This window comes from Scedosporium apiospermum, assembly GCF_000732125.1.
Source record: "Scedosporium apiospermum strain IHEM 14462 chromosome Unknown SEQ_SAPIO_0098, whole genome shotgun sequence".
Taxonomy (NCBI): domain Eukaryota; kingdom Fungi; phylum Ascomycota; class Sordariomycetes; order Microascales; family Microascaceae; genus Scedosporium; species Scedosporium apiospermum.
The window spans coordinates 299,380-320,787 of NW_015971799.1; the positions used below are offsets into that span (position 1 = coordinate 299,380).

Below are 21,408 nucleotides of genomic sequence, written 5' to 3' on the forward strand. Positions count from 1 at the left end.
AGATGCAGTAATAGTCTGGCTAGGCTGAACCCGTGTCCTGTGTACCTGCCAACCACACTGTTCGAGTTTTTTTTTTTGCGCCTGGGGTTTGTGTGAGGGTGCTATTACTCTCTCCAAATATAACGTCCGTTCTCTCTTCAAGTATTCCAGTCATTAGTCCTTCTTTCAATTGACTTCTTTTTTATAATTCTCATAGATCATCGCATGTGGCGACTCCGGACAATTCTTCTATTGTTTTGCATGTCGAAGTGTCCCCTAGTTGACACTTACATGATCTTTGGCTTCCCCATATTTGGAAGCCTCCTTTAGTTACGATACCGCTCTATCCCTGTTGATCAACCATTCTGACGTTCCGTTATCATTCCTACAAGGAGAATTGCAGCAGCTTCCTGCTGGAACCATTCTAGACCCATTTGACCAACTGTTTCTTCTGTTTCATTCTTGTGGTGTGCGGGCAGGCTGCACTGCTCTGTTTCAATACTTTGTCTGAATTCACCAACATGGGTAGAACCAGCTTTGCATCTATCGAGGCTTTCCTAAACCGTTGTTTCTATCTTCGTCAAACTATAGGAATAGTCCATCCTGCATCAGGACATGACTGCCCATACACTCCTCAAGTTTAAAACATGTGACATGCAGCTCTGTGAGAAGCTCGTTAGGAAGTCGGAGACAAAGGTCGATGGCGGTAAGCTGATGGAAGATGTTCTCGATTCATAACTAATGCCCAATTGATGTAATAGCAGCCGCGTTTTACAGCAGAGAAAGGGATAGGGGTCAGCGTGACAACTTCTGCAGGGCGGGAAAAATATATTCATGAAAAGAAATTTCTTAGATACACTTGATGACTCTAGGTGACCTCGTCGTTCTCCTCTCACCTCCCACTTTCCTTTACTCGCATGGCACAAGACGGCTCTCAATTATAAGAAGACCAATGGTGACTTGCGCCAGGGGTTGCACATCAAGATCGGTACGCACGCTCACTCCAGCCTTCAAGTTCAGAGTTCCGGAGGTGGGCTCATCATTGGCTGAGCAGGCCGAGAAGTATTTTGCTTGCTCCGCGGGCTCCAGTTGGGAGAGGAGGAGAGGGTCGGTCAAGTAATGGGTGCTGACCTGCCTGTCGGGCTCATTGTTGGGCCAGTATTTGCCCTTCTCGAACTATTGGAAGGATCAACACGGTTAGTGGCCCAACTACCTCGGGGAGACTTGGAATAAAGGGGGGAATAAAAATAATAGTAATAATAAATGGAAAAAAAAAAAAGAAAGAAATCAACGAAAGAGAAACCAACGAAAGGGGACAGACACTTACAACGGGATTTCCTTCACCGCTCCACCAAATACTGCTGTTAAACACAGCCATGGTATCAGTCTCCAGGTAGATTTCTCCTTCCGCGCGCACATTAAAAACTTGCTGGCGCCACCCCGGAGGAATATTCTCGACCTCAATGCTGATGTGGCACTCGGATTCCTCGGGCTGCTCGAGGCCAAGCGTGGCGATGATGAAATTGAAGTAGATGGCGATCTCACGGACGTCACTGGGTAGATCGAAAATCACGGGCTCTAGGCCATCCACCTCGGGGCCTTCCGGGCAACCACTACCTTCCCAAGTGATGGACTTGACAGTAGGAAGCGGGGGTCCCGCGGGCTTTTCCTCGGCGGGCGGTTCTTCCTCGGCCGGAGGCTCCTCGGCAGGAGGTTCAGCTGGAGCTTCGCCGCCGTGATCGTGACCACCCTCGTCCGGTGGCTCCTCCTCGGCCGGTGGCTCTTCGGGTTCCTCTTTTGCGGGAGGCTCTTCTTTCACGGGCTCTTCTTCAGCGGGGGGTTCTTCTTCAACTGGGTCTTCTTTCACGGGTTCCTCAGGTCCCTCCTCGACAGGCTCCTCCTCGACGGGCTCCTCATCAACGGGCTCCTCCTCAACGGGTTCCTCCTCCTCGGCAGGAGGCTCTTTCTCGACAGGAGGTTCTCCCGACGGAGGTTCTTCCGGCGGAGGCTCTTCCTTAACGGGTTCCTCGACGGGAGCTTCCTCAACTGGCTCCTCTTTGGGCTCTTCTTCTTCCGCTGGGACCTCTTCAACAGGCTCTTCCTCTACTGGTTCCTCCTCGACAGGTTCTTCGACAGGTTCCTCTTCCACCGGAGGCTCTTCCTCATCTGGGTCGTCTATCACCTGAAGAGGTATGCCATCCTCGTCATCCTGGAGGATAACGAACACGCTCTTGGTCGATCCGATCTTACCGCCGCGAGATGCAACGATCGAAGCGATGTCGATGGGGACGCGGGGAGCTCTAGCTCTCCGACGCACAGGAATGGACACAGTGTTCTCAGTTCTGCTCTCAATCACCGCGCCTAGTACACCTGGAAAGGCGACGCACAGGAGAAGGAGTCCGTGCTGGATACTCCGCATTTTGTTGCAGCTGGGGGAGGACCGAAAGCGAAAGGAGGGAGGAAGAAGCGGAAGGGGGTGGATTCTCCTTCCCTAGCTACGGGGCACCGGGGATTGGAGCCATCATTGTATTTAAGTGGTTTTCTTAGGGAGAGGACGTGGAATGTAAATTGGGCGATCCCCTCCCCCAAATGAATTGGCAGGACTGGTTGGTCGAGCTCGAAAATGTTTGGCGGCTGAATGACCCGCGTATTATCACGGCCGTTGACATTAGCCCTCGCCAATGGAATAAACCACCAAAATGATGTACCTTTTTGCACTTCCGGAAGAGAACCTTCCATTTCGTATACTCCTTCCAGAGTGCTTCTTAATTAAATAAAAATTGGAGAAAATGGCCGCCCGCCGCCCCACGAATGCGGGAATCTTTGCCTGACGAAGAGCTCACGCCAACCCATTCCAAGTCTTCCGCCGTTATCCTCTTCTCCCTGCCATAGCCCAAGGTTTTATTGTGTGGGGTAAATCTTCGACGCAATTGTAATTTCGGCAGTGGCCGTGGTTATATGGGCGAGGAGAGGCGACGAGCTCTTAGCTCTCATCATCTTAGCGGAAGGTATGCATTAGACCAGCTCCAAAGGCGACTGTTAAGTCCTACCAGCGGAATATTGCAGCCTGTCCCGTGAATGTTACTGTGCCTCCTAATAAAGCAAAATACGCCTCGGAGCTGCTGCGCAGTTAGGTGGTAATTGTCGCCACTCAATGGCTGCACGTATCAAAGCTCTCGCCCGAATGTCTTCTCACTTGGAGCCAAGCCAACCTAGAACTCGGGGAATAGGGAGGATCAGTAGGACACTAAAAATATAAACAAAAAAAGAAAGAAAAAGAACCAAACGAGATGAAATACAGGCGCCGAAAATACAGGTCGGATAGGTGGACAGGGAAGAAAAATAAATCGCAAAAAGATCACCTCTCAGGTCCTTATCGGGATCGAACCGTCGAGAGTTACGAAACTCCCCCCGGAAGTGGGTTGGTTTCTAACCATTGAGCGACCTGCGGAGGCCACTGCCACAGGTAATGCACTGCCATGCTCGCTCGGCTGGAAGATTTGGTCTTGGGGGGGTATATAAAGTTAAGTCAGCAACCTGCGAAGTTGCGATGATACGGGGAAGGTGCGCGGGAGTTGAGGTCCTTCCTCGACCGCCAGGGCACAGGATTTCCATCGCTCCTAACGGTTCATTTCTTCAACGGGATAAATTGCCCTACGCTTCACGTGAGGTCTGTCGATCTACGGGACGTTTTGATCGTTGATCGCTTCTCACATTTAAAGAAACAGGTCGGCATTTGGCGGAGACTGCTTGCGTTGGTACCCTACGACTTCGTTTCAGTGAAGAGGCCATCCTAAAAGAGTAACCCAGTACAATCTACCTAGCTGGAAGGCCATCTCTCTCTGTGTGGTGTGTTTGTGAATCAGAGTCTGTATCGACACATGTGGATGCAAGGAAGTAGAAATGAGGACGACCGCATAAACAACCACCATCAGACCTTCTCTACTACCTCCTCGTCTAACTCAATAACCTTCCCAGTCAAGGCCTTATACAGCGGGCTTGCCTCTAGCGCAGGACGCTCCTCCAGTGCTTTCTCGAAGGCCCCGAAATCCCAATGGTTGTCGCCTGGTTGAGGCCACTCCAGCTCCCCCTTTTTCGTGGGCATCTCAACCCCTTGTGCCATGTGGAAATGGTAATGACTCGAGGGGCCGATAAAGTTCTGCTGACACCCCTGCAAACCCCAAGGGGAGGTGTTCGACGGATTCGACGGATAAACCTCAGCCTCTGCAACATCAGGCTCCGCGGGCGTTGTGGGGTAGATCGGCAGGCCTGTTTCCGGCATGGATGCGACGGCGTTGGTGTCGATTGATGTGAGGCGTGCAACATCGCCTTTTCCACATTTGCACTGTCATTATTTTTGGCCGGGTTAGATTCCACGGTTCGAATAAGGAATTGTGAAGTAGAGTCCTGCTTACACATTCGTATTGCTCAAAATATTCATTCCACTGACAACATCGCGTAACCCACCGCTCATCCGGGCTGAAAAAGTGATACTCGTAGTGTACTTCCTCTCTCACTTCATGCCCGCATTCGCCGCACTTGTGTTCCGCGTGTATAGGCTTGCTCACCAACACGCGCTTCCCCTTGCGGTCGACTGACTTGAGCAGTGCGTCGCAGAGTGCCTTCTCCGAGGCGTACTGCGTGGTGAGAACGTTGGCGATAATCGTTCCCGGGCTGCGCAGCTTACTAGCCTTGCCTGTTCTCTCAACCACGAGGTAGATCTGGTGGCGGTAGTGATCTTCATCGTGGGGGTTTATCTAAGTAAACGCAGTTTGGTTAGCATATGTGTGGCTTGGTAACAGCCAGGAGAAGTGGGCATGACTCTTTCTCACCCCGGCATGATAAAGTCTCAGCCCAAGCTTCACATCAACGTAAATGTCGTAAGGGACATCATCAAAGTTCTCGAGGCCATGCTCGACGGCATAGGTGTGCTGCCTAAGGCTAGTGATGAACTGCCTAGCATACTTGGATCCCATCTCAAATATCAAGGCCCGCTGCCACTATAGCGTTCGGCAATATTAGGGGGGATTTCTTTTTTATTATTTCGGATAATGTGATCGAGGATGCGGGCAGACTAGATGGCTCCTGTCGACGAACGAGCAGTTGAGGATATATCTCTATATATACGCAGATACGTGATTCAGATTCAGTCAGGGTCTGTAACTAGAACTCGATCCTCGTGCGAAGGATTTTCGTTGACCCATTAGGCATCAATTCATAACGGAGAGATAACCTTTCTTCGCCTCATCATGTCCGGTACCCCTACCCAACCCCACCCTCCTCCATTCCATTCTAGAGGGCAAGGCTGTTGAATTCCATAAAGCCAAGCCACTTTCACATATGCAGCCACTTCAAGCTGAACCTGCCTGAGCACACCCTCCCCAAAAATTTACCACACCATCCGCGGTGCCCGCCCCGCCACGCCTATGCTGCATGCCACGTCGGCAATAGTTGCTTCATTGATTCATTCGCTCAGAAAGGCCCATCCTCCTTAAACGAAAAAAAGGGGACAGCAAGCTTGGGATGCCACCGAGGAAGTGCGTCTGCCGAGCCCTGCTGTCTATTACTAACGACTCTTATCTGCCGAACACTATCTATTGGTCGATTATAGGAAAACCCAATCTTCCTCGAAGTCCCATGGGATTGAGAATGTTGCACTTTGACGTGCATGACACTATGAGATCAGGATTGTGGGGCTGACCTTGCCTAGTAGCTCGCAGATGCAGCACAGACGCATGCTGGGGATGATCTGCTTCCGGGCACCAATTAGCACGCCTGGTTTGCGGAAACCATTTATCCACTTCGCCCGACGTCAACAGCTTATCCCAAGGTGAACATACCCGTGCAGCAGCATGGCTACACGACAATGCTTCCTTTAATTTGAGGACGGTATAGTGAGTTCTATGACCCGCATGTCGGTTGGGCACCTCTGTCCACATGTATGCGTCTCGGTCTCTTTGCGATTCTTGTCTGAACTCCGAAATGCATCATGTTTTTCGCCAGGCTATGTCTCGGTACGTGCGGGCAGATTGTTCGCGATGCCCCAAGCATTAACATGTATCTTCGGGTTGTCTTAATATGACCGTCGACCTTAAATCCGCCTTTTGGCCGAGACCGTTGGTCAGCTGCAGAACCACGTATCGCATCCGTTGACCATTTCACCATCTCCCAGTGGTTGGTATAAACCACTCAAATTTGCCACGTGCAAGTCGCCCTGCATACTAGGGATGTAAGATTATGTCGGAGCCTGCTTCATCACAGTGTTAACTAAAATATGTATTCCACTCCTCTCCTTTCTTGAGCCGAGGCAAGGGTTAAGTCCGGCATGGCGGTTGCCTTATAGCTCGACCTCGCCATGGGGTTTCCGACTTTCAGCTGAAATCCCCCACCACCCCACACTTTGTGAGACGAGCCGATGCCTCGATGCGGGTCGCTGGCACGGCGGATCACGGCTCACGGCTCCGGCTCCGGCTCCGGCTCCCCTTTTGACCTTATGACGCCCTCTCTCGAATCAAGCGGTCCTTTAGGTGGGTCGCAGGTCTAATAAAACACAAGCGAGGACCGTTTGAGGGGCGCCAAGAGTAATTATTCTCGATGGCGGCGGTCTGCTCTATTCTACGTGACAAGGTCGAGGAATAAATCCCGCTTGTCCTGGGAGAAAATACATACAGCGTCACATATACGGAATGGACATACAACCGTGTGCCTCTATGATAAGCACTAACATGTAGAACATAGGCACAGTAGATCACGCTCGCCCAGCGAAGCGCTCTCTAGCACGAGTTGAAGCCTCGTAACCGCATATAAGCTAGCGTGATCAATATTCAAGACGCAGCCCACAGTCCACTGTCAAGGGCATGGTTCCTCCTCTTGCACTGTTTCAAGCAAGGCTTCTGCCAGACCGTCCATGCATTATTCTTGTGTTTCCTTCGGGTTTGTTAGCACATTGGGAGGTCGCTTAGACGCAACGTGCTGTCACAGGACGCACCTAAAGGGGAGCGAATGGGGACGAAAGCACCCAGATCTCCACCAGCCCTGGCTTCTTCCGGTTTTCGCCCTTCCCTGTATTTTTCGGGTGTTCCTGATCAGATTGATCCAGGAGAACCTGCCTGTCCGACTCTATGGTTGCCCTCCGTTCCGGTTCGGTGGTTGCACGTCCCGTCTTGTCCTTGTTCAGTGACTTCATAATTTGCTGGGGTGAGAAACTTATTATTCCGTAAGTTAATTGTTCTCTTTGGGCTTTGGATTTACTACTTCATGTCAAAATAGCCCTACTCCGGGGAGGCACAGAGAATATATAATAAGTGCATACCAGCGCTGTAATGCTGTTTGCAGTCATCGGGGAAGAAATGATGTCATGCGCACGCGCCTCATGCCACTTCGGCAAGATCACTAATCGCGGGGCAGAAGCGGTGAGCCGTGGCAAGCCAGCCGAGGTTCAAGTCGATTAATAATAAACCCAACGCCCTTTGATGAATTACACACGCTCGACAGGCAGACTTCGTTCATGGTATGGGTGGAAAGCTCCTGTCGGTAGAAGGGTTCCTAATTGACAGTTCAACCAGAGTTGCGGGCGGTCAGCCCATCCGCTCGACCAGTGGACTTTGGTCGCCGAGCCGGTCTGGTGGGAAAGGATATTAGCGGATTAGAAATGAATAAGGTTGAGATCGTCCACCAGGGTAAGAGGGTTCACTCCCTTTCCGTACAGTTGGGCATGGAACCACTCTACTCTAGTATTGTGGCCATTCTAAGGCTGCCGAGACATGATGCCGATGCTTTCTACATCCTTTGGAGGAATAACGAAGAGTGCAGTAAGATTTTGTCATGGCCTACATGGAGATCCGGCGACGGCCCCGCCCGGACATAACCCCATTTATACTCGAAGCCGCTGGCTGGCCCGTCCGAGGTATTTCCTCGGACTTTCTCATGTATTGCTTCTATCCCGGGCCGGTAGCCTAACTATTATACCCCTTTTCCTCGTCTCTATGATGAATCCTTATGGAATTCTGGTTTCTGTCATGTCGACATTAATATGGTGACGAAAGAATTTAAAGATATGCAAGGCGTTATCCCATATCGACGGCTAGTCCATAGCCAGAAGGACTGCATTCCAAATCTGTAAAGCCTCTGATAATACATAAAATACAGTTATTCTCATAATTGTCCAGTCTTGCTATATTTCGGCCGGCCGAGCTAGAGAGGTATTGAGAAAAGATATGGGGAACAGCGACACCAAACGAACCCCACAAGCGAGCACCTGCCCTTTCAAAGGAGCCGGCGCACCAGGGTGGAGTTGCTATGGGTCGACAGACTTTAAATGGACAGCACGTCCCTGTAAATCCCAGTCTGCTACTACACCTTTCTTGTCCGAATCAGTAATTAATAGTTTCCGCGAAACCACGCTTCTGCTCCTCGACTGGCTCACGACTCCTGGATGTTGTCAACTCCTTCTAGAAGCTCTAAAGGTTACTAGGCTGATATTATTTTGCGGGCACTATTGCTAGCAACCGGACGAGACGGCGTTTCTGTCGTTTCAGAATTTAGTGCTGGGGCCACGATCACCAGGATCAGATTGTATCTTCTACAATTCCGTGGGTAGGTATCCCTCCCCCGCTTCCTCTCTCCAATCCCCGATAGAGGAGGCTCCGTAGTACATAATTACGGCGCCGAAGCTATTCGGAGGGGACTCTGAGAAAAGCGATGCTGGCTGGTGATATCTGCTGCTGTTAGTGCAGCTTAACCATAATCTGTGTTGGCTGTTAGCGATTCAGCATTGGTTGGTTATGTGCAATTGATACCTTTCTAGATTTTTTGGTCTAACCCCTCCTGCCAAAAGATTGCACCTTGTGCTTTCCAAGCTTGCGACTGCCGGAATCGCAATCGCCACCGTATCTTAAACTTCGCAGGCGGAAGGTGTAAACTCTCATCCCGTTTGAAGACTTCTCTCGAAGCCCATCACGTGTCCTTTCAAACTCAGCTGTGCCTACGTATGGGGAGGACATCTCTCCATAGAGGCTATACAAAGAAAATTCCTCCAGCGTAAACATTTCAAACCAACCATGCCCGCGAACGGTATCGAGCTCTGGCTGGCCAATACTGCGGATGCAACAGGAAACCCCCAGAAGGTGCTTCCAGGGAAGGCGAAGGGTGGTGATGGCCCGTGCCGACGTTCTGCGGATCTACATAGCGGCATCGACGACGATGACGACCTCGACCAGGAGCCGTCCGAACCTTCGAGTAGTAGATCGACAACTACTTGGTCAATTCGAAGCATGAGATTCTTGCTGGAATCCGCTGGAATTATCCGGGATGCCTCTGAGCTGGTCGATCTCCCAGCCGATGCGCATAACCTCTACTCGTTCATTGACGATGTTTCGTATGGGGGAACCCCATATGTTCCTGAAGCCATTCAGGTATTATCGATTTCTATCACTACGCTATGCTTATCCTGTGTAAGTGGGCCCTGGGACGTGACTTCCATGCTAATTCCTTGGTCTCTTCTTTCAGGACCGCATGCCCCTCCCCATCGCTAACCATCTCCATCTCTCCAACTACCACCTTGAACCCGAGGCTGCTATTGTCGAATTTCAAACCTTGAGCGACATCTTAGATGAGGCTCGTCGATGTGACATCAACGACGTGCTTGAGTCTCATTGGAACTCTGCCGTCAACTACCCCCTGCTCCGAGTTGCGCTTCGATCGTATCCTTGCGATGCAAATGTGAAAGTTTGGGATGTGTAGGTTTCCTGGCTTGGCATAAAATTATCCTTCACAATATCGCCGCGAAAAAACTAACTGTGGACTTAGAATGGGCGCTACCATTATTGAAGAATACGTCCCACACAATCTCATATCCAACCGTCCTACTCAAGTAGACCTCTGTCTGGCTTTGGAGCCAGAGGTCGCTATGAAGAACTTTATAAGCAACAACGACGACACACCCATAAACCAAACTGCATACAGTCCTTTATACGATCGGTTAATTACCGTGGCGATTAAGACGAAAGCCCTAGCCCAGAATGCCACGGGGACACCCCAACTCCTCGTTTGGACCAGGGCTTGGGTTTCGCGGATCCGCCACATCGCCCCAGAGACAACGATCCCAGCCCTGCCAATGATCCGAATCGTTAGAAATGACTGGTACATGTCATGGGCCTGGATGGAGGGGGAGATCATGAGATATTCTACGGACGTACGCTTCGGAGATACTCGCAGCGTCAGAGGAATGTATCAAATCTTGGCAGCTCTAAGGCATCTGGCGGACTGGATTGGCAATGTTTTCAAACCCTGGGCTATTCGGTTGTTCCAGTAGATATGCCTTTATCGTGGGAAGGAATGCGAAGAGATGCCAGTTGGTGGCGCCGGGGTAAATCCTTCCACACGATCCTTATTCAAGGCCAGACGACCATGTTCTTCCACCCTCCATCGGATCCAACCAAAGCCACGACCACGACCACGACCACGACAAAGTGGGAAAAACATCCACAATTCTCCCCTACGGATACAGCTACCAAAGACCAAGTATCGCGTTCGATCTACTTAGAGCTAGATCAAATGACAAGAAAAGATGTTCCAAGGGTTGCGGCAGGCCGAACTGTAAGTAGCCTTATGCAGTCACCAAGAATTCGGGACGATGGCTCAAGTGGGCCATGATACCGTACTTCGAGGCTATCATTTCTACGCTGTTGCCCTTAGTATCTGCTTCAGCATCATATCTCTCGGCATGTCCGTATTGCGTTGGTGCATGGCGCAGTGGGCATCTCGGAGAGCCACACAGAAAGAGCCGCAGTCACAGCCACAGCAAAGCCAAAGAGCAACACACCCAACCTCGCTTACATCGATATAAGGGCAGAGGGGTTCCTGCGACAATAGAAGAAGAAGGACTTAGCCAATTAGTAATTTTGGCTTGCAGTTAGAAGGGGGACGCATTCGGCTGAAGATGATCATTTCCCTTGATCTCGAGAGCCGTTTCACAAGAGGCATTCTTTTTAATATTACACTTTCTTATTACTTCGTGTCTCTCTCCTTTGACTGTGATGCTGTGCGAAGCGGATTCCCACTGACCATTGGGTTCCCGACACCCCACGAGGCTATTATGACCGTGTCTAGACCGTTGAACGATTTCGATGTCGTGCCGATCCCACTCACGCACACCTTCAGGAGGGCTGGGATATACACACTTCAAACTTGAGTCGTGCTGCTCAACTCCGACAGAAATACGATGTCGGGTTTAATTTCCGGTAAAATGATAGTCAAGTTCTCATATATCAGATTTTAGAATTAGAGCCTATCATAACGATAAGTAACATAAGGTTAACACCCGTCTCCGATCTCACGCTGAGTCCATTGATGCAGTGCCTCGTATTATGTTTCGGACCCGTAGATTGCAACACAGACCGCCTAAGGCAAGCAAGTTAATAGGTTTCCCAGCTTCTGCAAGACTATGGCCTGCTTCTCCTCCGGCGCCGTTGTCTTGTCGGTTGCGTCACCGACACTCACCGAGATAAAACATCCCTCGTGGTTCACTACGCTTGTCTCGGTTGGCAGCCGAGTTCCGCCGCAGTGGTTGACATCAGGGGCAGAAAACAACCCAATGTTGATTCTGCTTAGCACCCATTTGAAATCATCTGCTTTGGTGCACTCTCCTCCGACCTCGGGAAAGTTCACATTCAACCACACTTCCGAAGGCAGATATGGCTTTCCACTAGCTAGCACGGCATCTGTCAATCGACGGGCTAGTTCGCCATAGACAAGACTTCGCGCAGGAGGTGGCGACGTATTCCAGGCAAGAGTACCGTCTGATGCACCAGAGAAGGCGATAGATGGAACGCCGGCCTCGTGAGCGGCATATACAGCAGCGCCAACGGTGCCCGAGAAAGGCACTGATAGCCAGAGGTTCGAGCCGACGTTAGGACCAGAAACAGCGATGTCAGGTAGTTGGCCATTCCAAAATTGGGTTGAGATCGTCGAGATGCCGAAGCGCATCGCAGTAACAGGGTAGCTGTTGACCCAGTTCAGGCGAGGGTTGGTAGTATTGGTACCAATCGCTCCGCTCCCTGCAGGACAGGAGTTGTATTGGCATGCCTGTGTTCTTGGAGAAGGATCTGCATCAAGGGAGCCTAAATGCCAGGTTAGAGACACTTATTTCATCCGGGACAACCAACTCCAACTCACTAGAGCCAGATTTATTGTCGGCAGGGCAAGAGAGGACAACGTCATGGCCGGCGGCGTTGAGAGCGTCGTTGAACGATCGAACGTAGAGTTCGGCCCAGCCATCGTCGTTAGACTGGAGAATGCGAGCCCCGAAACTCGTCCCAGTGAAAAGCCCGATGGCCGAGAGCATAAAGGTGGAGAATCGCATTTCGGGCAACTGAAAACGGACTGAATGTTCATGCTGTGAGTTTAGAATTCGCAGTGCTCGATGGAGAAACGGCCTCTGGGATTGACACCGCCTTTTATCTCCTTGGAATTCGCAAGATGGATGTCCAAGGAACCCAGTTTCATTTGGCGTTGAACAAACATAAGGTCGCATCTGTTATTGGCTGGGGATGCTTAACGCGTACTCCGTACTGATTTCGGCGTAAGCTTCCGGTTTTGGCTACCGAGGTGCGGTGAGCCAACCTCCACGTGGGTTTGCCTACTACGATCCTGTTGATCGAATCGGAATGGGCGGGTAGGTGCAGAGAGAGCGCTTCCCATTCAGATTAGTCAAGAGGCGGTGGTGTTCGCGAAGATGCTTGGTTGCAGTGCCAATCAAGCGGCCCTTTCTCACAAAGGTAGGTCTGCCGCAGCTACCTTTTCGAATACCGATATCCGGAGGCAAGGTTGCGATGAGCTCAGATATTTTGTCTACTATATACTTGTAATATTTAACGGAGAAGTGCCTGAAGAAATGGCGGATGGTCTTGGCTCGAAAGCCCACGATGTAACTGAACTCGGAGCATCGTATCGCTTTTCGTTCTTTAAGCTCTAGGCATGCGATAATTTGGATGACAATTAGCCATTAATTCCAATTCACGGCTCACAATCGAATAATATGGCCATAATGCCTAGGCTCTCTGACAGACCTGGTTAATTCGAAGCTTTCGGCGCATGTTCAGGCTGGAAGAGCAATGAGCATGGGAGCCCTCATTCAGGACCAGTTGCGCACACGCATACGGGGATGACCCAATCTTTTTTGCTCGCCAATTCAAGGCCTTTTCTGGTATTTCCGCTTCGGGCATTTTACGTCGCTATCACGCGTCCATTAACTGGGTGAATGGAACTACTAAGGAGAAGAACGTAGACGCTGCCGCATTGTAGAGCAACACCGGGTCCTGAGATCCTCCCCTAAATGATGGGATCATCGGATTAGCCTTGAGAGTCCAAAATATGAAGGCAGAAAATAGGAGCCAAGCCAATAACAAAACTAGGCCCGTCAATACCCATGAGAAACTTCCCAATTGCGAAACCATGACTTGCCCATAATCGGCTTATCTCTTGGAACGAACACGAGATATTGGAAAGATCGGCTGAATCGGAAGCGAGGCGGAACCCTGATTTCTTGAAAGCAAGAAGATCGGGTTGGTTGCCATCATCTGGCCAGAATTGTAGACAGCGATCGGATGGGCTGAAGCCAACAAACTTACAAGCCTACGAGACTTGATGTAGCTGAAACTCTTAACCATGATACGAAATTTTAATTGGAAAGCTGAGAGGGTCTGCGTCTAGGCTATAGAAAAATCGCGACTGGCATGTGAAACGCAAACCGAGCGGCTTAAATACCCATCGCTGTTGTTAGCTTATTCCACCGGCTCTTCTCAAACCGTGACCTGTCGATGGTTTGTGCTTCAACTAGATAATCTGAGCAATTATTGACCCTTTAGATGGTGAGTCGTTGCAGCCAGTTGTGTCTGTCTCTCTTTTTTTTTTTTTTTTTTTTTTTTTTTTTTTTCCAACTGGCGCTAGATCCTTCGAGGCGCGGCTCTGTAACAAACACACCTTGAAAGGTATAGTCTGGTTGAGATTATGCGGGTTTCTCTTGGCAGCGGAGAAAGAACCCCTCTCACTAAGCCTTTGGAGGTTCATGATTTGCAAAGTTGGCATCGAGTGCTACTTCGTGTTGTCACTAAATCGCTAAAGGAAGGGGTAAGCGAAGCCTGCATTTTGGTTGAAAGCGGAGGATCTTTTCCTTTGGTCTTTCTCTACTAACCACGGCTGGACCATTCTTGGCTAGTAGGGTCGTGTGTACTATATATACTCGCGTGGTTACGTCTTCGTTTTCGCTTCCACATCCTCGCCAGCGTCATTCATAGATATTTTGGTTTGAAAGCATCACCTTCGAGCAATCATTCCGCATCAACCACTCAGGCCAAAATTGTGATAGAGTATCTGGTGTACTTTGGAGACCATGTCGCTCGATATCCACCCTTTCGACCCTCTCAAGCCCGACGAGATATCCAGGGTGAGTCTCTTATCATGCCTTCTTCCTCACGTTGAAGCCTAGATTTTCTCATTGAGAATCTCTCTACAGGCTGCCGAGATTGTTCGGCCACATTTCCCTGGTCGAGATGTCAACTTCCGCGTCATCACGCTGCGGGAGCCTCCCAAAGAGGAGATGATCCCCTTTCTGGAGAAGGAGCATCGTAACCAGCCCATCGGGAAATTTCCCACACGATGCGCCCGTGTCGAAGTTGTCCTAGAGAATAAAGACGGTAAGCATCAGCTCTTCGAGTTGCTCGTCGACCTCGATGAGAACCGGGTCAAAGCCAAGCAGCACCTCCCTGGCAAGTATTCGTATATCGACGCCGCCTACATGCAAAAGGTCGGAGAGGCGTGCTTGGGCGATGCTGGTGTCCAAGAGGAGATTCGTCGCCTCCAACTGCCCGAAGGCGCTACAGTAGTTGTTGAGCCCTGGACGTATGCCACGGACGGAATGAATGACGTGAAGCAACGTATTAGCATGGTATGCTTTCATGACTACCCCGGTTCTAAGTAGTAGAACACTCACTAATAACTATCGCGCCCTAGTGTTGGTTTTACCTCCGCCTGGTGGAAAACCCTGATGCAAACTACTATGCCTATCCCCTCGATATCTGCGCCGAAGTATCGGAGCATCTAAAGGTCCTCAAAGTTTACCGCTTACCAACTGCGCCCCACGAACGCATCCACAACGAGCCTCGTCCCTTTGACAGGCGGAGGATCCACTCACAAGCCGCCAGTGAATACCACCCCGAACTTCGACCCAGCCCCAGGACCACCACCAAGCCTTACCAGGTCGTCCAGCCCGAGGGCCCCTCCTTCACGATCCGCGGCAATCAGCTCACCTGGGAGAAGTGGCACATTCGCGTCGGCTTCAATTACCGCGAGGGCCTGACCCTCCATGACATCCGCTATGACGGACGCAGTCTCTTCTACCGTTTATCTCTCGGGGAAATGTTTGTCCCATACGCTGATCCCCGTGCTCCTTATCCCCGTAAAGCCGCGTTCGACCTGGGAAATGATGGCGCGGGTGTCAACGCCAATAACTTGCAGCTCGGCTGCGACTGTCTCGGCACCATTAAGTACTTTGACGCTCACCACAACACGAGCGACGGACAACCCATGAAGATGCCCAACGTCATCTGCTGCCACGAGCAGGATGATGGAATCTTGTGGAAGCATACCAACTTCCGAACCGGCAACGCTGTGGTGACCCGGTCCCGGATTCTTGTTCTACAGACCATCATCACCGTTAGCAATTACGAGTACATCTTTGCCTTTCACTTTTGCCAAGACGCTTCCATATATTACGAGGTGCGCGCAACGGGCATCCTCTCTACCGCACCCACGCAGATCGACCTTAAGGAGAAGACTCCCTACGGCACCATTGTTGCGCCGGGCGTCTTGGCTCCTTACCACCAGCACCTCTTCTGCCTGCGTATCGACCCTGCTCTGGATGGACACAGTAACTCGCTGGCTGTCCAGGAGGCCAAGGCCATGCCATACGGCGACCCCTCTGTTCACAACCCATTCGGCGTTGGCTACATAACAGAGCAGAAGATCATCGAGCAAGAGGGTGGTTTCGATCTAGACCATACCAAGGACCGGGTATTCAAGATCATCAACGAAAACAAGATCAACCCTATCACAGGCACACCAGTCGGATTCAAGCTCATGCCCGCCTACAGTCAGATGCTTCTCGCCCATCCCGATTCTTTCCACGCCAAGAGGTCCGAGTTCGGCAAGCATGCCGTCTGGGTTACCCGCTATGAAGACGGCGACCACTTCCCCTCGGGGAAATACACGATGCACTCAGTCGGCGGTGATGGGATAGCATCCAAGATCAGCAGGCGCGAGGCTTCGGGCACCGCCCTTAGCGTGAGGAATAGCGACATTGTCATCTGGCACACCTTTGGCCTGACGCACAACCCGCGAATCGAGGACTGGCCTGTGATGCCTAACGATAAGTTGATGGTTGGATTAAAGCCTGTGAACTTTTTCCTGGGTAACCCGGGTCTGGATGTTGCCGTGTCGACGCAGGAAAAGAATAAGAGTGTCTTGTACAGTGATGAGAAGCAGACTGATCAGTGCTGCCGCTCGAGGATTTAATAGGAAGTGATTACAAAAGAAGATATAAACGGCGGCGGGAGGCTTCTTCTATATTAATAATGAATAGACATGCAACTTTTATTCTCCTGTCTAGCCCATTTGACCTCCGGCTGGACCACATATATCTATCGTCGTGGATGGCAAACCAGAGACAAAGCGGTACAAACCCATGGGCCTTGCGAGGAGATTGGGACTCTGCAACTCTAAGGTTACGTAGTAACCCGCCATGGTGATGGGAGTTTGGCAAGCACGAGTGGAGTGTCTTCGTGAGTAGTTGAGGGTTGGTTACCTAGCGTTCAAGCCCCGCTCTCTGCTTCCCGCGGTTATTGCCAGACAAGGATGAGGGGTCGCAGGCACACTAACCGCATCTCGGAATCTAGGCTCGAAAGGATCACCAAGTGCTCTTTGAGGAGTTGACAAGTGTTTGTGAAGGAAAGATTAACCTACTTGATGGGACTAGTTTGGTTCAGGACATGCCAGGGCCAGACCGTAAGTGAAGCTCTTGTGGTTTAGGAAGGTCTCGAATGTTAATTCGCCCTCGAGGAATATATGAAATGTTCGCTTCACCCGAAAGTCCGTGTAGTGTAGGAAGAGCAAATCTGGATCGACCGGGTATGTTCCTGCCTTCTCCCGGAAACTGGCAGCTCCTTGGCTCATCGGGCACTGAGAATTTCCACCTCATCCCAAGGTAGCTAATTCTCCACCCTTGAGCCATTGTCGCTCCCCTTTACCGCCTGTAATCTAGCCATCATCTCCTCCATGTCTTGTCTAATGACCGCTTCCATGGCAGTCTGGTTTTGATCTTCCGCCACGTCCAATGGGATTCGTCCCTGGCCATCCTGAGCCAACGTGTCTGCTCCGCGAGAGAGCAAAAGACGAGCACAGTCACCATGGCCCCTTGTAGCCGCAACGTGAAGCGGCGTGCTCCCATGACGATCGCGAGCGTTTACGTCCGCCGCGCCGTCTAGCAGCGCCTTCACCACCCCGAGCTGTCCTTTCTCGACCGCAAAATGTAGAGCCGTTCGGCGTCCTTCGAGGTGCCTGCCCTTGATATCGAATCCTGCCTCAATGAGCCGCAGGGCCGCCCTTGGCGTGTCGCTTCGGATGGCCCGTATTACTGCCGCGCCATCCTTCCGCGCCCCTGCGCCAATCAAGAGTTCAGCAGATTTACTGTCTCCCTGCGAAATGGCAATTTCCAGAGCATTGGTGGCGCCGCGGAGGCCGACTTTATTCTGCAACAGAACATCGACGACGTTGGCGTGCTGGTTCAAGGCGGCCCTGTAGAGCATGGCATCGCCGTTCTCGACGACAAGGCCTCTTTCCAGGAGGAGGGAGACGACATCAGCGTGCCCTTCGGCACAGGGTGTGACGAGGTCGCTGGCTTCCACAACATCGACGGTAATGAGACCAAGATCCAATAGCAACTTCATTGGGCCGCAATGCCCCTCTTTGGAGGCGGCCCAAAAAGCTCTCTGCGCCACTTTCTGGCCTCCGTAGTCCCGTTGCGCCAAAAGCGATATAAGTTCCGTGTCGTTCCATCTCGCCGCTAACACCAAAGGCTCAAAACTCGTTCCGGCTATGGATGCCCAAGATGAATCGGCCTCGAGATATGAGAGCAGATTTATCAGCTCGTGGTTCTTGGTCATTATCGCATACCCGGTCGGGCTGAATTTGCTCGGTTGCTCCCAGAGATTCGGCTGCTTCCAGCCGCCCAGATACGGCATCTCTCTTCCTCCATTGATGCCCGGGTAAGGGTGTGTGTATAGATATTCAACTAGTTCCAACCAGTTGAAGTAGCACGAAAGCCAAATGGGGCTGGCCGGGGCTATGGATGCCCGATCGAGATGTCCCTCGCGCTCAATACTCCACTGTCCGTCCAGTTGTAAAATCGCACACCAGGCATGGAAAGGCCGTGCGACCTTATACAGGCCGTTACCTGGGTCGGCTTTCTCCAGCATAAACGATTTGAGGAGATCCGCCAGGGGGCTGGTCTTTCTGGACTCCCCTGCCTCGTTGATATGGTATACGAGTTCGCATGCTGCGTAAACGCTTGGAACACCTGGTTGAATATCGGAGGAGAGAACTGCGAAGAGCCCGTCACGGCCCTCTCTCATTTCTAGGACGATTTCTCTTCTTCCCCAGATCCTTGCTACTTCGCTAGCCGCACTAATATCATCTGTTGGGGCATTGTCCTCTTCCTCAACGTCAACTGAGAATTGCGATAAATCTTCGCCTCCCTTTATAGTATCGTCCTCATCTCCTTCCCTGTCGTCTTCCACGGATTTCGATGAAACTTGGCGATCATAATAGGCTAGGACCTCGTCCTTCAATTCATAACCCTTATCCTCTTTCAGAGCCAAGTGAAAATATAGCACGCAGGCCTGGGCGATAGCGCTGTGGCCTTGTGCAGCAAGGTAGGAGTCAACCCCGCGGTTCTCCAATCGTTCAAAAAACTCTCGGACGGACAAATGAGCGAATTCAAGCACAGTAGACCGATCCACGACCAAGTTCGCACATACGTCCAAGATTTCCTCGGTTGTAAAGGGGTCACTAGACTCTGGTGCTAGTGCAACCGAGGCCAGGACGGAAAACCCCTCGATCGAGATCCGGCGTCTGGCATATAGTAACCACTGGAACGTAAGCGTGGCAAGCTTAAAGGCGTGTTCTCCGGAGTCCTTTATTTGTTGGAAAATTTCCCAATATGAACTCTCAAGTGTAACTGGAAGAGCCCCGAGGCGAGCCCTCACATCCGCAGCTACTTTAAGATGTCGTAGCGACTGGATCTGAAGATCAACCCATCGAAACCTGTGAAAAGTAATGAGGTAAGGCTATAAATCAACTTTGGGATCATCAGCAGTTATCAAGCCCGAGAAGGACTTACATTCCGCGGGCGCCAGTCTTCAAGGCATTGGTGATTTCCTCTCGTAGATCGGGCCCAAGCTTCCCATGGAGGATCTTTGCAGCGGTCAATTGCTTAGCTCTGCAAGAGTAATAGTCAGCTTCGAGAATCGGCTTTGGCCCGACAGTCTGTAAAACATCGTAAGGTTTAAAAATACATAAAGGCCTCGATGTCCTCTGCGTTATCCTCTGCTTCGATATAGATATTCGGCGATCCCTTTAGGTAAAGCGCTATGTCGTAGTTGCTTCGGCTTGAGATGAACAGTTTAAGAAGGCAAGGCGATTCCTGAAGGATACGGGTGAGTGCGTCGAGGAGTTCCTGTCGATCGTCGTGGTTGACTTCGTCGAGCGCGTCGAGTACTATGGTCACCGCAGGGTATTCTTCCAGAAGCTCTAAGAGAACATCGGTGCACTCGTCCATAGTCCACACCTGGTCCTCAAAATTACCAAAGCCGGCGATTGCCTGCTCATAGAAAGCCATAACCGGCGGAAGGATAGGCATACCCGGGCTGACACTTGCGAGTTGGCGAACTAAACTGCCTAGGATCTTGTCACACTGGGCCCGGTGAGGCTCACTTGGATTCCTCATGCAGTAAAAGTAAGCAATGTGCTCGTGTTCCCTGATGTCGTCAATGACCAGGGACGCTAGCTTGGTCTTTCCGGATCCCGGGATACCGTGTAGCCAGAGGACCGAAGACGAGCTGCTCGACCGCCAATCTCTGTAGGACGACTTCTTTAACAACCACCCCCCAGATCCTTCAAGGCGACCTTTCCTAGCCGTCTTGTGGTGAACGCCGTAGGGCATTGTCGATATCGCCTTCAGCATTTTCGCTCGAGTGTCTGTCTCTAGCTGATCCTGAATCTTTTGAAGCCTATTATCGATGCGCTTGATAGGCTGTTGGAGGTCCGTTAGGATGGATTGCAGAGAGTCCAACCTCGCTCCAGTTCGATCATCCAGGTCTGCGAGTTGTTGTTTGATGTCTTCAACTCCGCTCAGAGTGTTGCCCAAGTCCTCGGCTTCTGCAAGACGGGCTAAACGTTGGAACTCCTCTTCTGCCTCCACTATCGGGCTAAACTTGGCGTCAACATCACCCTTGAAAACTGCAACACTCCTGATAACGCGCGTCGTAGTGTTAAAGCCATAGTAATGCATTACTTGCGCCAGATACCGCAGGATGGCGGCGTACAAGTTTGTGATGGCATCGGAGAGTCGACGAAGGAGCTCCTGACTGACGTAGGATGCCCTGTTTAGCTAAGTGTACAAAGCGAGGCTCGGGTCGCCTTTCCCTTTTCCAGATGATCACACTGCTTTACTTACCTACGTTCCAGGTTCTCGCGCAGATAGATTATCTCAAATATCTCGCAGCGCGCCATAATGTTGGCCACCTTTTCGACAGACACGAGTATTTGCCCGAAGACTTGAACGTCATTCACACTGACCTGTAGGATCAGCCGTACGGCAGCCCAAGGAAGCGATGCTCCAGTGGTATCATACTGGACTGCGGTATCGCCGATTTTCTATTATCCTCACATCATCAGTGTCTCCCCTCCCTTGATGCTGCGTCTAGATCCGAGTCGCTCACCACCATCCTTTCGATCCACACACAAAGCTTCTCGAAAACGTCTCGCAAGATAATCGTCCGGTCCTTGATTCTTATCTTCCACCGCTTCCGCAGACACTCTTCCTTGCGCTTATTAACTGCGTTGAGCAAGTTGGCCAGTACAGTCCGGCGGTCCCCTATGGTCTTCAAGTCGATTTGAAACTGCTCTTCCTCTTCATTGTTTAGCTCCTTGAGCGCTTGAGACCATCTGCTCACAAATGAGCCCTGCTCCGCAGCTTTTCCGTCCCCACTCTCTGCGAGGACTGGAAGTTTGGGTAGCTCTGGTTCTATCATCGAGCTTGAGGTAGCTTCCAGCTCGGCGCTTCCGGCCATGTTGACGATCAAGTTGCATATGTCACTA

The 21,408-nt window shown here is 51.2% G+C and overlaps 6 protein-coding genes across 6 annotated transcripts; 2 read left to right on the forward strand and 4 right to left on the reverse strand.

The window, feature by feature from the left end:
* Nucleotides 1-888: 888 nt before the first annotated feature.
* SAPIO_CDS5253 (uncharacterized protein) lies at nucleotides 889-2,398 on the reverse strand (the record flags this gene model as incomplete). The annotated part of the gene is made up of 2 exons (XM_016787615.1): nucleotides 889-1,155; nucleotides 1,307-2,398. The coding sequence occupies 2 exons, from the start codon at nucleotides 2,396-2,398 to the stop codon at nucleotides 889-891; spliced, it is 1,359 nt and encodes a 452-aa protein (XP_016642630.1).
* Nucleotides 2,399-3,910: 1,512 nt separating this feature from the next.
* On the reverse strand, nucleotides 3,911-4,955 carry SAPIO_CDS5254 (uncharacterized protein; the record flags this gene model as incomplete). Its single annotated transcript, XM_016787616.1, has 3 exons — nucleotides 3,911-4,324; nucleotides 4,395-4,736; nucleotides 4,812-4,955. 3 exons carry the CDS (start codon nucleotides 4,953-4,955, stop codon nucleotides 3,911-3,913), a joined length of 900 nt encoding a protein of 299 aa, XP_016642631.1.
* Nucleotides 4,956-9,038: 4,083 nt separating this feature from the next.
* Nucleotides 9,039-10,291, forward strand: SAPIO_CDS5255 (uncharacterized protein; the record flags this gene model as incomplete). Its single annotated transcript, XM_016787617.1, has 3 exons — nucleotides 9,039-9,431; nucleotides 9,487-9,716; nucleotides 9,787-10,291. 3 exons carry the CDS (start codon nucleotides 9,039-9,041, stop codon nucleotides 10,289-10,291), a joined length of 1,128 nt encoding a protein of 375 aa, XP_016642632.1.
* A 1,088-nt stretch (nucleotides 10,292-11,379) lies between these two features.
* SAPIO_CDS5256 (uncharacterized protein) lies at nucleotides 11,380-12,340 on the reverse strand (the record flags this gene model as incomplete). The annotated part of the gene is made up of 2 exons (XM_016787618.1): nucleotides 11,380-12,035; nucleotides 12,154-12,340. The coding sequence occupies 2 exons, from the start codon at nucleotides 12,338-12,340 to the stop codon at nucleotides 11,380-11,382; spliced, it is 843 nt and encodes a 280-aa protein (XP_016642633.1).
* Nucleotides 12,341-14,368: 2,028 nt separating this feature from the next.
* On the forward strand, nucleotides 14,369-16,548 carry SAPIO_CDS5257 (Copper amine oxidase 1; the record flags this gene model as incomplete). The annotated part of the gene is made up of 3 exons (XM_016787619.1): nucleotides 14,369-14,422; nucleotides 14,492-14,923; nucleotides 14,989-16,548. 3 exons carry the CDS (start codon nucleotides 14,369-14,371, stop codon nucleotides 16,546-16,548), a joined length of 2,046 nt encoding a protein of 681 aa, XP_016642634.1.
* A 692-nt stretch (nucleotides 16,549-17,240) lies between these two features.
* SAPIO_CDS5258 (1-alkyl-2-acetylglycerophosphocholine esterase) lies at nucleotides 17,241-21,380 on the reverse strand (the record flags this gene model as incomplete). The annotated part of the gene is made up of 5 exons (XM_016787620.1): nucleotides 17,241-19,353; nucleotides 19,430-19,528; nucleotides 19,605-20,675; nucleotides 20,765-20,964; nucleotides 21,030-21,380. The coding sequence occupies 5 exons, from the start codon at nucleotides 21,378-21,380 to the stop codon at nucleotides 17,241-17,243; spliced, it is 3,834 nt and encodes a 1,277-aa protein (XP_016642635.1).
* Between the last annotated feature and the right edge of the window lie 28 nt (nucleotides 21,381-21,408).